This window comes from Labrus bergylta, chromosome 17 (assembly GCF_963930695.1).
Source record: "Labrus bergylta chromosome 17, fLabBer1.1, whole genome shotgun sequence".
Taxonomy (NCBI): Eukaryota; Metazoa; Chordata; class Actinopteri; order Labriformes; family Labridae; genus Labrus; species Labrus bergylta.
In genome coordinates, this window is record NC_089211.1 from 20,154,115 (window position 1) to 20,172,285 (window position 18,171).

General features: G+C 39.5%; 2 protein-coding genes and 1 long non-coding RNA gene across 4 annotated transcripts in view; 1 reads left to right on the forward strand and 2 right to left on the reverse strand.

Annotated features, from left to right (window-relative positions):
- ass1 (argininosuccinate synthase 1) overlaps positions 1 to 4,091 on the reverse strand; it is a 28,552-nt gene extending 24,461 nt beyond the window's left edge. Inside the window, exons 1-3 of one of the 2 annotated variants that reach the window (XM_020650827.3) lie at positions 3,960 to 4,091; positions 2,536 to 2,642; positions 1,287 to 1,355 (exon numbers count right to left, since the gene is read on the reverse strand). In XM_020650827.3, the coding sequence (XP_020506483.1) occupies positions 1,287 to 1,355; positions 2,536 to 2,637 (171 nt within the window). In that variant the 5' untranslated portion in view covers positions 2,638 to 2,642; positions 3,960 to 4,091. Of the gene's footprint in view, positions 1 to 1,286; positions 1,356 to 2,535; positions 2,643 to 2,961; positions 3,046 to 3,959 lie in introns of those variants that run through there. The other variant, XM_065965218.1, reaches the window with a different exon arrangement.
- Positions 4,092 to 4,141: 50 nt separating this feature from the next.
- Positions 4,142 to 6,682, forward strand: LOC136183145 (uncharacterized). The gene is made up of 2 exons (XR_010668962.1): positions 4,142 to 4,317; positions 5,998 to 6,682. It is a non-coding gene; the product is annotated as an uncharacterized lncRNA (long non-coding RNA).
- A 762-nt stretch (positions 6,683 to 7,444) lies between these two features.
- On the reverse strand, positions 7,445 to 16,443 carry surf4 (surfeit 4). The gene is made up of 6 exons (XM_020650806.2): positions 16,225 to 16,443; positions 13,581 to 13,767; positions 11,527 to 11,603; positions 11,392 to 11,435; positions 10,712 to 10,898; positions 7,445 to 8,741 (listed from the first exon to the last, which is right to left on the reverse strand). The coding sequence occupies exons 1-6, from the start codon at positions 16,270 to 16,272 to the stop codon at positions 8,475 to 8,477; spliced, it is 810 nt and encodes a 269-aa protein (XP_020506462.1). The 5' UTR covers positions 16,273 to 16,443; the 3' UTR covers positions 7,445 to 8,474.
- Between the last annotated feature and the right edge of the window lie 1,728 nt (positions 16,444 to 18,171).

Consider the following 18,171-nt stretch of genomic DNA (forward strand, 5'->3'; position numbering starts at 1 on the left):
TTGAGAGGAAATAACTGGGGATTGTTTGCCACAGAGGAGCTTCGTCTGACACTGTGAGTATGTGATAAGAATCCAGCAACCTTTGAGTCAGAGTCGAAGAGCAACTGATTCCCACTAATGGAAGAATTCCATGACTTTGTACAGACTTGAAACATGCTACAGTTAAATCTAATGAGCTGTGTTGAGTCAAACAATAAACAAATATGAAGAGGATAAACGAGTTTGACATATTCCTGCAGAGAGATTGATCTTCAGATGAGCAGTCGGACGATCAGTGTGACACCAATAAAATCATTGTCTTTGCAGCACATTTGAACAAAGTTACAGACATACATCACATTAAAAAAAAAAAAAAAAACTTACAAAACACAGGTCAACAGAACCATGGTTACAGAGCAGAAAGTCATTAGACAAAGCATCTATAACCTCATGCATTGTTCATGGGAAAAAAGTAAAAGCAGCATGTTGGCTGTCAAATGAGCAAGAAAAGAAAAGAGACAATTAGTGTTTATTCTCTTTATGTGTTTCCTCATGTTTTAATAAGGCTAGTATTAAACTGCCTCTGTTTCTTTTCAAGATGATCACACTGGTATAGTATCTGTAGTTGGTATCAGAATTGTTATCTGTGGGGGGCGCAGTTCCTACTCTATCCACTTTCCTATCCAATGCAGGCAAAAAGCCAGAAAATAAATCTTTAAAAAAAAAAAAAAGGGAATTTGAGGCACCGGGTTTCTAGCGGTTATATAGTGTGCCTCATGTTCAGAGGCTAAAGTCCTCGTCGCAGCGATGGATTCAAATCCGGTCTCAGCCCTTTGCTGCATGTCATCTCCCACTCTCTCCTCCCAACACTTCCTGTCTCTCTTCAGCTGTCCTTTCCAATAAAAAAGGTGCCCAAAAAATATAACTTTAAAAAAAAAAAGAAGGAATTTGCTATCTGGAGCATCTGTTTTATTTTGTTTGTCTTGATCTCTTTTCAATCAATAGACTCCTGAGTCTGTCAACAAAGATGATGATGTTAATGAAACTTACAAATAGATCATGTGTTTGTCTAGCTCAAACTCATTAAGCGATATCGCTTACACTATTGTGTTGCCCTAAATCAAGCAACAACTTGAGGATCTAAAATGTTTGTTTCACATTTTTTCCTACACTCATTTTCTGCCATCTCCCTTCTGTCTAATGACAGCCAATATGAAATATTATTCAGGAAACATTAATGTGTAGGAACATGCAAAAGTTACTGGTGTTGTCATTAGAGCAACATCATACGTCTCCTTGTTTCTTACCTTCTTTGCACCGAGTTTTTCTGCCTTTTTCCGAGCAGCTTCGAAGTCTTCCTCTTGCCCGATGTTGGCCTTTAAGAAATAAACACATCTAGTTAAATATCAAACACACTAACCTGACACTGTTAACATTAGTTTATCAATAAATATAAACATTTACTGCTCAAACTGCATCATGGTTTAAAAATCAAGGGGAAAACTAAATAGGTAAGTTATTTCAGTTTACAGTTCCTGTGAAATAAAACGAAGCTCTGTGTACTCGAACTGCATCGTGACTGTGCAAGTATTAATTCTGAAATCATCATCTAGTTAATTAGATCATATCTTTTGAGTGGATGGAACATCCTTCCTCCCAGTGGATGGAACATCCTTCCTCCCAATAATTAATGTGCATGAGCACAATAACAGGGCTGGAGGAGACGTTCTCTATTTCCTGGGATGAACACTTAAGGGAACTCAAGGGAATTGTATTACAATGACACCATACTGATTGCGTAAACAAATGTAAAAATCAGCACTACAAATACTGTTTCTTTGGCATCTTTTTTTTTATTTTTTTTACTGTTTTCCATTATTTATAATTCACAGTTTTTGTGATGGTAAAAACAATCTATTTAAGCATAGTCCCATCTGATGCTGCGATGAAATATGAAATTGCAGCTGCACAATTTAATTTTCTATTTAATTTGACTTGTCAACTACACCTGCATAACATATAATTTAATTTGATTGGACATACAAACGGTTAACACCCTAAATCCAAACTTCATTAGTGTAATTATCATGCCTGACAGTTTATGGATCCTCATTTCTTTATCAGCTGAAACAAGTGTTGATCAAAGACAATAAATCATCAATTGTATGTGCTTGCTATTGGTCCTTGTACCCTGGAGAGCTCAGGCCAAAAACATTCAGAGGGGTTTCACTTAGTATGCCACGGCAGTGACCTATAGTACGGCGCCCATCCCCCACTCAGACCTCCAGAACCACTGAATGAAAAGTTGGACAACAAGAAAATCTGCATGCGAGGCAGTTCAAAACTGCCACCGGGCAAAAAGTAAATCCAGTCAGACTTGCGTTGGCATTATATCAGTGAACCCTGGTGGTTAACCGGTTCTGTGACACAGATAGGTATGATTGCATCAGCTGTCCAACGAGAACAAATCACAAAACCTCGCAAAAAAAGAGACTCCAAAGCAAAAGCAGCTGGCAGGAAGCACAAACTTTGACACCTGTTTTCTTTAAAACTTACCAAGTATGTGATGACGTCGTAGCCCTGCTCCTTCAGCCAAACAAGAATACAGGATGTGTCAAGTCCACCGCTGTATGCCAGAACCACTGTACCTTTAGACATGATGACTGCAACAGGTAGACAAACAGCAAATTACATGTAAGCAACTAGCCGAGCAGGCGAGCACATGTCGATATATAACCAGAGCAAAAACAGCAAAACATGTGGCTTAATTTTGTCTATGTTTGCAACAGATGCCTGAATTATGTCAATACGGCCTGGGGCTGAAAATATTGATTTGTTAGTTGTTCATAAACAACTTATTCAGCAAATAATCATTAAGTATTGAAATATTTTCTGCTTCAAGCCTCTTAAAAATAAACATTTGCTGCTTTACTTTCAATGCATACTGCTAAAAAGACAAAACAAACCACTAGACGACATTACCTTTTGGCACTGGGGATTTTTGATGAGGCTTTGACGACTAAAAGACTAAACAATGAGGCAAATCATTGTTGGCTGCACGCCTGGTCCTGGGGCTGAGGTAGGACGATCTATCAGAACAAGTGTGGTGTAAGTACCTGACGGACAGGCCGCCCATTTTTACAAACGATGAAATAGACTAACAATGTTGCACTAATCATCCAATGTTAAGTCACTTTTTCTGTTTTCCTTTGTATATGCAAGTTCTAGACTATTCTAATAACCCTTCTCTAAGGTGAATCCCCCAGCTTTATCTCTAAAAATAATATCAACTAGTCAGGAAGTCCCTTAGCTGCCACACTTGACTGAATGTCAAGGTTTATCTAACAGACCTAACATCATGGAAATTCTAGTAAAAATTTATCAGCATGCCTTATAGAGGTGTGATGTCGTCACATCCTGGACTAACTCTCCCCTCCTCTTCCCTCCTCTATATGACTCAGACTTGTGGTGAATAACGACTACAATGAGTCTTCCATTAAATATAGTTTGGCGCCAGGTGACATTCGGCCTGGGTTTCCACGTGGTCGGAATAAAAGCGTTTTACACCACGGTTAATTGAACATTAAATGACGTAGTCGATGACGTTTCTCGGCACGCTTTCATCACTTAAAACGTGGTTTATTCAATCCATTCATTAGCGATTTTATACCATCCTTTTACTGTATTTTTCAAACTAGAATAACTAGAAAGTGGTCACAGGAAGTGAATGAATCCGCCCGAACACTTACACAAGTTTGTCTTTTTTCCTGTACGGGTTTTGGATCGATAAATGTTTTAGCTGTTAGGTAGTAAGAAAGGTTTAGAAACACAGCAGCTGCATCACCTTCACGAGCCATGTGAAACCATGGCGACAACCCGCTTAGACTATCACCTCGTACACGTCGAAGCGGTTTTCCGTGACTTAAGAATTACAACCTTACATTAAAGAAGTAAACACACAAAGGTTTGGTTATACTTACTAAAGGGTGGTTTCCTGTCTATCAGAGCAGAAAGATGCCGGAGACGTGGCTGTCGTTGGTCGCTTCTGTGAAAAGAGTAGCGGGCTGGCAGCTGCGTGTAAGGTTAACTCGGGCTCACTGCTGCAATCTGATTGGTTCAATTGTTATTGCGTCATCTTATAGAAGCGGTTCGTTTATTCATTCATTGATTACTCCTTAGTCATGACGTGCAAAAGATGATGAAAGATTCGCCAGGGTTGCACTATGAAACAAGTAAGATGTATTTTATTTAGATGATTTTCCACTAACTGAAGGTCTGCTTCGTCTGCTTCAATATAAAATCTGCATTCATCAAGACATCAACAACCATGAAACTACGGTGAGTGTCATATTGTGTCATTTTGTTTTCGTTTTGTTTAGTTTCTTACTTCAGTCACATTTATTTTTACCATCCGAGGTCCACACTGCACAATTTTTAATTAAAACAAATTGATTGGTTGAAAAATATCGGAAACTTGGGTCACAATTTCTCACTAGACAACCACTGCTTTAGAGGACCCTTCTGGAGAAAAAAAAGATATATTTAAATGCAATTCAGATGGAGTAAATGTGATAAGGTGCCATTTCTTGTCCTGTCTTGTTGGGGAATATGATGAGGTGCCCTGTCAGATATTCTTCTTGAGGAGAAAGCGTGATAAGGTGATTTTCTAGAGGTATTTTCTGATAGAGAAAAAGTGATAACGTTCCCTCTACACTGCTGCCATACTGCATGCAGCTTGTGCCCTTCTCTGTTCTTGTAACTGATATGTTTCTATATGCACAAATTATTAATAGACTGAAGTGAAGCTTTTTTTAAACTACTTTATAAACAGTACAGTCACAAGATACATCTTAGTGGTTCAGGGATAATTTCTAGGAAAGGTCTGAAGAAAAAAAAACTGATCTGAATTCAGCTTGATTAAAGGTCACATATTATTCTCCTACATATCCTTCTCCTGTACAGTTTAAAGAAGCCTCAGAGCTCCCCAAAAAAACAATCAGTTCAGTTTCTTGTTGAAAATCCACTCTGTTCCTGTATTTGATCATTCCTATAAACCCCTCTATTTCAGCCCTGCTCAAAACAGACCGTTTCTGTGTCTGTAGCTTTAAATGCATGTGAGCTGTGTGTTCGACCACACCCCTCTCTGGATGGGCTTGGATGTCTGGGCTTTCTTGCAGCATGCCCTATTGTTTACGTTATCTGCAGAACAAACACATAGCTTTGGGAGGGGTTACTGCCCTTTGTGATGTCATGAAGGGAAAATCTCCAAACAGCCTGTTAATGACAACGAATGGTCCTAATTACATCTCAGAATGAACAGATTCAAAATGGGATGGGAGGGGAACACATAAAATGGAATAATTATATATCAATGAGTTTTTCTATCCTTCTGCTTTTTTTTTTTACATTCTGTGTATGATTCTTCAATTTAAAACTATAGGCCCTTTTAGTTAATTGTGCCATTAAAGTGATATGTTGTATCCACCTCTGCTGATGTCGTATGAAGCATTTTTACCATGAGGTCACAGATATAGGTCCATGACCAGGAAATGCGTTCCCTCAGCTTTGGAGCTCAACTAACCGCCACATTGACTGTTAAGTTTACTGTTTTGTGCTACAATCATGTACGCTTCACAATCAATAAATCTTTATTTGTTTATTGCCAATTCAAAACAAAATTTATCTCAGGACAGTTTAGATAAGAGCAGGTAAAAGACCTCGCTTGTTCTTTACTTTCATTTCATTACTAAGTTTATATTACTTCTCAGTGCATTTTGTTATGCATTATGTTTTAACTCATGTATCCACGTAAAAAACTGTAAACTGTGCTATGACGCCAAGTTCCCCAGGGGGATAATAAAGTATTGGATTGTATTTGTGTTCCCAGTGGGATTGTTGTACCCTAGATACCTGAAGTAGGTACCAGAGGTAAAAAGTGAAGTAAATACTATCTTGTCATGTTAATAACACTAACTAACATGATCATAAACACGTTTTTCACATTACGTTTTCTTTTAGAAAGACAGTGATACTCCAAGCAGATTAAATCTCCACGTTTTGTCTGTGTAACTACAAAGATGGGGGTGCTCTGTTCACAGGTGTGTCAAGTTCCTCATTATGTGTTGGTTTCCTTTTTCTTTAATCTGTACGTCATTGTGCAGATTTTTCTCCCCACACAAAAAAAAACCTTTAATCATTTTTATGTCAATTCAGTCTAGTAACAGCCTCCTTTAACAGTTCTGGAAATCCTTGTTTTAATATTCAGGGGTTAATATAGCAATTCTGTTTCTTTGGGAAAAACACACACACTACTTCAACAACAGGACAGCAGTCAAAAGCACACTGCAGTTCAACAAATGATAACAATCCTCCTTTGCTTATGCACGCTCCATTCCATGTTTTGTTGTATCCCCGGCGCTGAAGATGATGCAATATTTCATGACACTGGAATTGTACCACATAAATCCATTGGAGGTCAGTGTTTCCTCAAAGTTTTTGACCTGAAAACAAACTCAGTGAACCTAACAGCTTTTCATACGATACCTAATTTTTCAGTTCGATGCAGAAGATGTTGGTGTTATTCTCGGCTCATTCCAAACTGCAAAACACTGATTCTGAATTTTTCATCACCATTTCCAGCAGTGATATCCAAAAAGTCTTCCAAAAGCCTTTATAATGAAGAAAACTGCTACAGAGATTTAACTTAATTTGATGATGTGATCTGACTATAGACAAAATGTATATTAACATGGACGTAATCTCAGTGAGGTCACCCATCGGTGTCTGGCGGAACTTTTGAAGCCCATTGATGGCGGTCACCATATTTTAAACACTGCCTCAGGGTACACTCACACTACGCAATCTGTATTGTGCCCGAGCACGATTGACCCCTAAAGTGCTCTGCACCATGCTTAAGCACGTACACGTCCTTGGCCATGGCACTTTTGGAAAATGTGGGCTTAAGCACTCCAGGAGTGTTAGAGGGCTGTATCTGACCAAAACTACTGAAATTAAAGCCACAAAGTCAATAGGGTTGTCTTGAGAAAAAAGGGTTGAATCATGACGTTATGAAGCATTTACCAGATGTAACCGTGCTTGGGCCCTATGGGGGAGGGGGGGAAATTGTGCATAGGCACAGTATGGGGAGACTAGGCTGAGTGGAAGTGTGGCCACGTACTAACTCTCAGTCATCCTAGTAACAAGCAGAGCGTGTGTTTTTTTTGTTTTAAACCAAGCTGTAATCATGTTCATTTGTGCTGTAGAACAGCTTTTTTTTTTTTTTTTTTTTTTTTAAATGGGTGTATGTAACTTCTGGGGCTTTTGCAGCCTGCCTCAAGTGGACACCCAATGAACTGCAGTATTTTGTACTTCAGCATTGGCTTCATTTTTCAACACCAAAGGTTGTCGCTTGGATCTGCCCCATTAAGCTAAACAATTAGCTAAAAATCCTGACCCAGACAGTGACTTTGTTTTTGCATGTTTATTTCTTCGCCATGAACTTCCAAAATCAAAAAACAAATGATCAAAAATACAATATAAACTTCTGAAAATCAATACACTGAATATCTTTTTATTTTCTTACACATGGCAAAAAAAAACACTGAGCAAAGACCAAGTCCAGGTGGCTAGTGACTCTGCTTAGTCCTTTTTTGCTTTTCTAGATTGCAGAATATGGTGTTTCACAAACGTCGAGCCTCCCCCCTATTTTCCCCGATCATATACAGTTCACTAGTTAGGCATTTGCCGTACAGTGCCTAATAACAAGTCCTGGAGCTAACAAATGTGTTGAAATTTTCAATCAAGCACGACTGCATTCCACCACTTTGTACATAATGTACACGGCCCCCCCCCTCAGTGTCAGTTGAGATTGAAGGTGTACAGATATACTGAATGGCAGGAAAAGAAAACAAAGGGAAATGATACCTGAAGAGTCAATGCGAGTTACTGTCAAATCAGTGCCCAAGTGCTCTGGATTGATATGACTCCAAGATCCAAAGACAAAAACAGCTTAGCATCCATCGGGGGAACCCAAACTGCTGCACTCCTTCAGATTTTTCAGTTTTATTGAGAAAATATGAACATGAATCTATTATAACTTATGTCATTACAACCATATAACACAAGAACTTATTTGTGTTCAGCTTTCCATTTCTTCTGGACATAGAACAAATCAATCTTTTCTTCCACTTATCCATTAGTTATTTACCTTTGAAATACACGAGAGAGGACACAGAAGACGAGTTTAGAAAAATCCTGGCATTCTATAAGTACAACTAAAAACCAAAAGTTTGGATGAAACTAGAAAAATAATTGTCCAAAAGATGGTTGTGGTGGTGTCTGTGGATTTGGCCGAATAATAATTAAAAAAAAAATCTAGAAAACAAAAAACAGTACCCTTGTGAGGGTAACTGGAGCAGAGGGAGGGTCTTTGTGTCCCGGTCAGTGGGAGAAGTTAGTGGTGCTGTGCAATCCTCTCGTCTTAACCACCCGTTTTCCTACCACTCTTTCTTTTTCTCATCCATGGACACTCCGCCGGGTCCAAGCGCCACCACCAACAGCAGACCCCCGATGACCGAGGTGGTCTGGAAGAAGTCGTACTTGAGGAAGTCGTGCATGGGCTTGTAGGCCGGGATGGTCCAGAAAGCGTTGAAGTAGACGTTGATGGCCAGGAGCCACACGACCAGGGTCAACGCTGCTAGCTTGGTTTTGAAGCCGATAGCCACCAGGATGATGAGGGCGGTCCCGACCATGTTCTGCAGGATCTGTGGAAGAATACACATACTTGGTTAAGGAACTGCACCTTAAAGTATTTGACAGTCATCTTATAGATGAGCTCCTGAACTTCAAGCAGGTTACAAGCCTAAAAATTCCTTTGCACCCACTTAGATAAAATTAATAAACCTCAAAAGTTGAATTGTTGTCACGGGCTTTAAAAATTTTTTTTCTATGCATATGTGTCATTAGTCGACTAAAGGATTAAATGTTGTCATCCTCACTAGTCTGCACCAGTACTACTAGTTGGTTGAACTGATTATTAATACTGTTGTAAATGTAGGCAAACAATGTCAGTCAAATGTTGTGTCTAATCTGTAACATGGCAACCGGCCACAAGCTGGGGCTGTTAAATTAGGTTTAGCCGTCCTGCTCTACCGCCTGGATGTACACAAGCACAGTGGACGGATGTCATCTCGTAGGAGCAGCGCACGTAAAAACTGACTAAAACCAGCAAGCCAAGAGAGAGCAACTACATTCAGCGCCGACATGTAGAAGTTCAGGAAGACTGGAGGCTAATGGTGCTTCTAATGTTAAAGAGGACACATTATTTTCCTTTTCCACCTTTTGAAACAGTCCTCTGTGGACAAAATATAACATGAATCAAGCACCAGAGGAGGTTTGTGACCCTGTATAAACCAGCTCTCTCAGAACGCTCCGTTTTGGTGTGTGTGTCTCTTTAAATGCAATGGGGTAGATATGATCCCTATGTAGCGAGAATAAAAAGGGTAGACCTGTGCAAAAGTTTTGCCCTAGGTTGGGGAGGTGGAGTCCATGGGTGAATAAACCACCCTTGCTATGTAAAACTGACCCTGGTTGTGTGACGTATGCCATGCCCAAAGGCTTGCTATGCTCAGAGTTGGTCGGTCTCTAAAACTAATTTCAGCCTCAAATCCCAGCTGCTCTCACAGGTCGGGCAGCGAGCCCCTTCTGCATCGCTCTAACTGTCTCTCCTCTCTCTCTCTCTCTCTATGTGACCAGTGCTGGAGGCTGCAGCCAGGTCTCGCCTCCTCTCTGTCTCTCTTCTCCTGTCATCTACAGACTGCTGCTGAATCTCTCCTCCCTGTCTCTCCTCACTATCAGACTGAGTTGTTCCTGTCACAGAGGACTATTGTTCCATACGAGTCAACAGACTAGAGCATAATTTGGTTGATATGTGGTCGCCAGTGGCTACGCTGTGTTTCACTGCCTTACCTTGCAGTAGATTATCCTCGTCGGTCACTTCTACTTCACGTATTTTTAAAAATGTGTTAAAAAATCTCCTTGCACTTCTTTATCTTTTTTACACACCAGATTTTTTGCCATTTTGACTGTTTGGGACGAGGGTTGATCTACTTGGTGTAACAGGCCAAACCATTTATGAATGGAGGGAGAGTTCAAATGTTTTCAACTACTATACAAGGAAAATTAAGAAAACAAAAAGGATATCCTTTATATGTGTTTATATGTGACTCAAACAATGTACTTTTTTTTTTTAAAGAGACAATTTTGATCAGTTATTCCAGCATATGTTTTAACAAGTTCTGGACCCCCCTGACCAAGGGCCCAGTTGTGATTCCATACAGCAGGTTATGCAGGCTAAAACAGTTAATCAAATAACTAAAAAAAAAACTGAATTGTTATCTTACAATATAAACAAAACTTAAACTTCTCTTGACTAAGTGATATTTAAAGACATCAAAGAAGAATCTTACAACTCTTCCCCATTATTCTAGTGTTCATGCCAAGCTAACTGGCTTCTTCCGCTTTCACTTGTCACAAACAAGCAAGAGTTGCGTAACACTTCTAATACAATTCTGTACAAGAAAGTGAATAAACATGGACTACTCCTTTATATCTGACTCGATTCTGCTCTGGTGTTTGTCTCTGTTTGCAAGTATTTGGTAGCGAAGCAGTGGCCTGAAATTCATGACTAAATGTCCATCTGGGAATAATGGAGGCTGTTGCTGTCAGTACTCACAGAGAAGAAGTTGGAGTCAAAGTGCAGCAGAGTCATGAACATGAGCACCAGCAGTACTCGACCACCCAGCTGCATGTACTGCTTCGGCGAACTCTCCCCCATGGAGGGCACTCCGGCAAACATACTCTTTCCTTCCGAACGGGACTCGGCCAAAAGCAGGAGCAGACCACCTCCAAGAGCGAGGTTTCTGGAGGGGGAAGAGAGAGGATGGTTACTTTTAATAAGAAGATGTTAGTCTGCATACTGATTCCATCTGGGTTTGCTGAGGATGTTTTTATAAGTCAAGTTGTTATACGCTGATCATCTTAAATTCTTCTTTAAAATACCGTTAACCAACAGCTACAGACTTCAATTACACAGAGTGCTGACGCAGAAGAAAAAAACGTGTAGCTCACTGTGTTCAACAGATTTCTCAGACGCCTCAATGGGCCCGACAATAATTATATAAATCACAGGTACTTGTGCAAAGTAATTATTACAGAAATTGTTGGTTCCAGCTTCACAAATCAGAACCTCCTTTATTTACTATCACGTTAAGCATGTCAAGGTTGCCACACATAAGGGGTTAACATCAATTTTTATCCAAAACACAGACATGAAAAACGTGAAAACAGTGTCACACATTTCATGCCACATGTTTGTATGTCGGCTTAGCTATTGTGTCTAAGAGAGGCACTTACCTCATCAAAAATTTAAGGTCCCATAAAATGCTGTATGCAACTGTCTGTTAGGGGGAAAAAAAAAGACATTTCCAATTAGATCATTAACATATAGTCTATATACAAAAAAAGGAAGTAACATTTTAAAGCTCTCACCTGTAGTGCTATGATGCCAAATAGTCCAAAGCAGGCATACTGTACAAAATTTCTACTGAGGATGAGGACACAACCGCCTGTTTGGACAAACACAAGACAAACCGTTTTAAAAGTTACGGTGAGACTGGGTTTGATTTTTCCATTTTCTTTTCACGTTGGCAAATGAAGTCTTGAGCTATAATGTGTGATCGTACCTGAAAGCATTATAACCATTAAAAGACCACATAAACATTGATTATCAACAGTTGACGAAAATCTCTCAGGCTCTAGGCAAACATTGTGTTTATGGATTAAAATGTTTACGCAAATGGCAAAACTGCAAAAACTTGAGCTAAAGTAAACCTCTCTTACTGAAATCATTATTCTATGTTTCCCCGGGGGCTTTATTTGCTTAGTCTAAACATTTTTAAAAGAACAACAAACATTTGAGATACTGCTAGTACAACACTCAACAAAAAAAGTGGGCCAGCTTTTTTAAACATATTCATTTTATAATGTTACATTTTACTTATACCACGGCAACCAAAATTGAAGATCTAGGCAGTAAATGTTGAATCATTTTTAATGGCTCAAATACATTAGCACGTATGAATTAAGACAGTGCACTCTCTTTCTCTCTTTCACTCAAAGTGGATTTTGGTTAAATATGACTGGAGATTGAACCGATTGCAATTTCTTTGTCCGATTTTTGTGTGTGTGTAAAAGTCGGACCTGCTGATTCCGATTTCCACCAATTACAATTTTCTTTCTTTTGAGAAGGACAATTGACAAAACACACCCACTCACTCCTTCACGTCGTTATCAGCCGCAACATGAGACAATGTTTGCCCCACACACACAAATAAAAACAGTAGCGGTAGGTTTAGCTCGGTGTCGGGTGATGAGGATTTTATAGGTTTGGTGACGTAGGCATTCACTCCACACAGCCGTTAAAGTTTTTCAAATGGAAGGGCAGACGCTCTGCACATTCCTAACACAAGAATTTCAATACTTTGTGCTCAAATGTCGAGATTTGGACTTGAATTGATCCATAACACTAATTAATACTAAAATACAGAGGTTTATAGTTGAAAAAAAGTGGTTTTAGGGTTTAGTTACTCTTTAATGAAACTTTAATTTTTATGTTCATGATAAAACTTTAACTTTTAATTAACTAGTTAAGAATAAAATTTGAAAAACTGCAAACGGGTGACATGACCATCCCTAATTCTAGCTAAAAAAAAAAACTCAAACTAAACTGATATTCGAGAGGTCCGGCCTGTCCCCAATCACGGCTGAACAGGCTGAAAATCGGCCAATCTTAAAAAAAAAATGTAAGGCTTTGGTAGTTTTCAATACTATCCATCATGGAAATGGATCGTTTTAAAACATTTGGTAATGACAAGTATCAAAGTATTCAAAATGTTGACAACCTTAATAGGAAGACTCAAAATTTGGTAGTTAAAAAAAAAGGACAGGATTTGTCCATGAATTCATATATTTATGACAAACTCTGAATAGCTTCAGCATTTCTCAACAGAAATCATATGACTCCTACCACAAATGTTCCAGCGTTGTGTCATGCTTTGGTGACTGCAGTGTGTGGTGACTGTAGCTTTAATATCTGGCTCTGACATGACAGGAATGGAACCTGACATCTATTTGACACAAACTCTGCTACATATTGGTTGATGCCTTCATCAGGGTTCCCTGTGCGAACATCTGCTCTGACAGCTCATCTGCTACAAAGATCATGGAGTTTGTTCCCCTGAACAAATCTAGTCAGTTTCTCCTGACCTTTCTTATCAGCAAGCTGGTTTACAACAGTGAAGTTCACTCTATATTTATTGCATAACTGGTAGTGCGCTTACTTTGAATGTTTCTGTGCATTTGAACCTGAAACATGGCTACATTTTCACCTTTTAAATTCAGTATCAAAAACCCCATTCTACTCACTCCCCTTACTGTTGTAATCACACCATCCAGTAATAGTGAAGACATGTAATTTCATAATTTTCCAGCTCATCCCAGGTCCTGACCTTAACCTAACCGTGCGCAGCCTCCCATTCACTCACCCAGCTGTCCTATGAGGTTAAGCAGTACAAAGCACGTAGCGATGAAGTAGCCACAGCTCCAGGTAGCTTCGATGTAGTCTCTCTGCTCATTCCACTGGAACCACATACGGATGCCGTCTTCCAGGAAGGTGCTGATGAGACAAAGACGTGCCAGGTGGGGCAGGTACTGTTTGGTTACCCGCAAGAACTGTGCAACGGATAAGAGAGGAAAAAAACAGGTAAATATACCTTTAAAAAAACAACTTGTATAACAGTCAAAGGATGTGGTTTACAAGGCGATGCTGAACTTGTTAACAACAGCAAAAGTCAGAAACATGTCAAATAACACAACTTAAGTTACCAAACACACATTTCATAGAATCCGATATCATGACCTGCTTATTCTGAGACAGATAAAGAAAAGAAGGTATCATCACACTGCTGCCAAATGTTGTTTACACTGACAGTTAGAGGGAAAGGAATAAATACATGAGTCATATAATCACAGTAGTTAATCTAAGTGAATGTTAAAACTGCTATTTAAAGTAGAAATGCTGCCATTGATAAACTTTGCCTGAATGTTTTTTTCAAAAGGAAGTCCTACTGTCACATATTTGAACTAAGGTGGTCAAATTTGACTTTTCAATCCCACTTAATGATCGGTAATATTGAAAAGTACGTATGTTGTCTCTTTGCCTTAGAGGAGTAGTTTTGTTTCATCATAATTGGTTTGTTTCTGTTGGTGGCTTGTCATTGAAATATAAATACCGGTGTCCCCTGAAACTCATTCAAAAGAATCAAATGTTTTCTCGAAATATGAAGAAAATACCAAGAGAAAAAGCTGAAGAGATTACACTGTCTTTCGTGTTGGAAATGTAAGAAGCAGAGCGGGATTTTCCAGCGCAACTTCACCAACTACTAATGTGCATGAAGAGGGAAAGGCTAGAAGAAGTCAACAAGCTCCAGCGGCACTTGTAGTATGAAGATCAACTTTGTTAACAAATACCAAAGTGTTCATACTTGTGGCCTTCATCAGGGTCATCAGGGAAATTCAACTTCAAAAAAAGGAACACTCAATGAAGTTTTGAGTGAAGTTCAAGAGAATCATTATTTGCAACATTCAAGTGTGGGATGGCAAAACAAATCTCATGACATTTACAGCGATGTGCCTCCCAGTTACAACTCTTAAGTTGCCTGTAATTATATTTAGAGCTAGAATTTGCTGAATGTTTAAACAGAGATTACACTGCCTTTAGTTCTGCACTCAAAACAGAATTCATGAAAAAAGGTCCTCAGACACCTAATGTGACACATGAGGCGAAGTGACCCACCCCCCCTTCCTTTCCCCCGCCTATTCTCCAGTCCACATCAGCACTGTCGGTCGGCGACAGCCTATCAGAGTCCACCAACTCCTACTACGACAGCTATGTGGGACATGAATGGACTAAGTTGGAGCCAATCCGAACAGGCCCACGGTTGCAGCAACAGCCAAGAAATAGACCATTTTGTCGGGTAACATGCAAGTTAAATGTTCAAGACCCCCGAGTGTGACATAAACCCAAAAGATAGGCTGATGAGGACACATTTTTCAGGTGCTCTTTCTCTTTGTGTTCTTCTTTTTAACAACACACAGCACTCATGATAGGAGCTGTATAAATCAATCAGACGTAATCAGATTGGGAAAGTAGTGATATCAGTGAACAGCTGGCACTGAAAATACACAAAACAAGCATCAAATGACGGCGTGTTTGATGTTACACCCGCATTATGTACCCAAGGACATGGCAAAAATCACAAGTTTGGTTTGTCCTGCACAAACACAAGGCCGTGGATCAAGTACACACGCCGCTTATCAACCACACACTCATTTTTCAGAGGCCAGAAAGTCAAGGAAACCAAACCAAATCACTGGGGATTTCCAAAAAGCCCGCAGAGTAACTCTGGCTACAGGATGAGCTGAAATCTGAACATAACAGCCCCACTTCTTGTAGATAATACATTGACTACAGTCACAGAAGTACAGCAAGAAAAAACATCCTCTAGAAATGAGGAAAACTGCTGCTGCTGCTGTGGCTTGTGTAATCAAGTGAAGGTTCACAATCACATGCAGATTTTGACTGGTGTGTGTGTGTGTGTGGTGGGGTTTCTTTAAGAAGGCCATATGTAGAATTGGAAAGCTTACCTGACACCCCCAAAGCCACCAGGTGTGCCATGCATTGTGTTGCAAAAGCACTAAAGCCCAAGCTTAAGAGATTTCACAATAATGACTGACACAGTCTGGCTACCCTGACACTGAGACACAGTTAATATATCAGCTGTGCTACATTATTTTACCTGCTCACGTCTTGCGAGGCTGTCCATTATCAAACAAGTCAGTTTTCACTTTGACAAGAGTTGAATTCATAATGCGAACCATTTAACAACACGACACCTTTAAAAAAAAAAAAACACCTCAAAACCATTTGGGCATACGAGGTAACACACAATTAACGAGCTTTTGCTTTAACATGTGCTGACAGGTGTAAATCACAGAGCTGTCGAGACAATAAACCAAGGCGTCAAAATGTTAAAAGAGGAATACGTTACTCCCAGCTCAGGCAAACAAGTTAGCAGCTAACGTGCTAACAGCGGCTAGGTGTTATCAAGTGTCGCGCTACCGAGTTACCTGGTCCGCCACGTCTTCGGCTGTGTTCATGAGATCCTCCTGCCCCATGTTCGTGAAATGTTAAGGAGAATTAATAGTTAAGGCGAAGCGCAACACAGTTTTTGATGTGTCGCGTTGGACCGTCGGACTGTTCCTCCCCCCGTTCACGTTATTTACTTGATGATTTCCCGACCGCCTGCACGCAGAGAAAAAGGCCGCCTCCCGCCCCACAATGCCCCGCGATTTGACGACAGACACGCAGAGGGCCCCCCTACATGGTACTGCAACCGCTGTATGCCACGTATACTGATCCGTCCAGGGGGGGGCTTCACACAGCTGCTGCTACCACCAGCAGCAGCAGCAGCCGCCTTGTTTACGGTTATTACACATGTAAACAAGCATCGGTTATATACCCTTCATCCCCACCTGTGTCCATTTATTATAAACTACAAAAACATGAGTCCAAATACTGCGCACACTCAGAGAGCGTTCCCCATGCAGCTGTCAAAATACAACTGGACACATGGTTTAATGCAGTTTAAAGCTTCAGTGAGGATTTTTTATTTTTTTTTAGCTTGTTGTGAAACTTATACTATGGAAGCCCCATTTCCGCCAGTTAAAAAAATAAAAATGAAAATAATAAAGTCCTAATAATGAGATAAGAAGTTGAAATTATGAGATAAAAAGTCAAAATTATGAGATATAAAGTCATAATAATGAGATAAGTCAAAATAATGAGATATAAAGTCGAAATTATGAGATATAAAGTCATAATAATGAGATAAAAAGTCGAAACTATGAGATATAAAGTCATAATAATGAGATATAAAGTCATAATAATGAGATATAAAGTCAAAATTATGAGATATAAAGTCATAATAATGAGATATAAAGTCATAATAATGAGATAAGTCAAAATAATGAGACTTTATTATTTTCATTTTTATTTTTTTTACTGGCGGAAATGGGCTTCCATATAATACTGATGCCTCTTTATGGCTAAAAAGATTATCAGAGACGATTAATAAAAAAAAACAGCTGCTATGGTGGTGTAGGTTTCTGATGAGGTGATTAACAGCACAAAGCCTTTTTGGATATTTTGTTCATGCCAAAGATTAATTGTTGCACGTTACATATTGAACATTAATTTTTACCCAGAAAATACTATTTGCACATGTAGGCTTCAGGACTAGATGGACTCTCTGCATTACTGTGGTACAACACTGCCTCTCTTCTCTGCTGTTTTACATTACTTGCTGCTATTTATCATACCAAGTCACTTTAATCATTACTTCATTCCCTGCAAATACTGTCTCAATTCCCTGCACAGTTAACTTCATCATTCATTTTGTACTTGTATATACCCCCTATTTTTATTTTTATTTATCTTATCTATTCTGTTTAATGTGTATTTTGTATTTTGAGCTTACTTGTCTGTACTGCTGCAACGCCTGAATTTCCCCTCTTGGGATCAATAAAGTATTATCCTATCCTAGATCAGCACTAAGATGCACTCTCTCACTTTATCCACATAGGTTACCTATAGGACCCAAAAGGTTCCTCACAGGAGTTCCACTGACAAAATGACAGATTAATGCACAATGCGGTTGTGGGCATGCACACCTTACAAAGTGCTTTTTAAATCAGTTGGAACTGCAAAAAAATGAAAGCTGACCTGTCACCCCGGACTGTTTGAGACCCTCCCCTCTAGCAAGAGGCTGCAGTCCATCAGGACCAAAACCTCACACCGTAAGAACAGTTTCTTCCCCTCTGCTGCTCATCAATAACGTCCCTGCTCTCCCCTACATCACACAGACTCTCACCCAGCCCTTCAGTCAGATAACATTACAGTATAGTGAAGGCTGAAACTGATTTTATGCGTTACATTAACACTCACTGGACATTAGATTTTTTGTTTACATGCTCTCTCTGAGGAAATCTAGCTACACTGTAAGACTTTGTCATTGT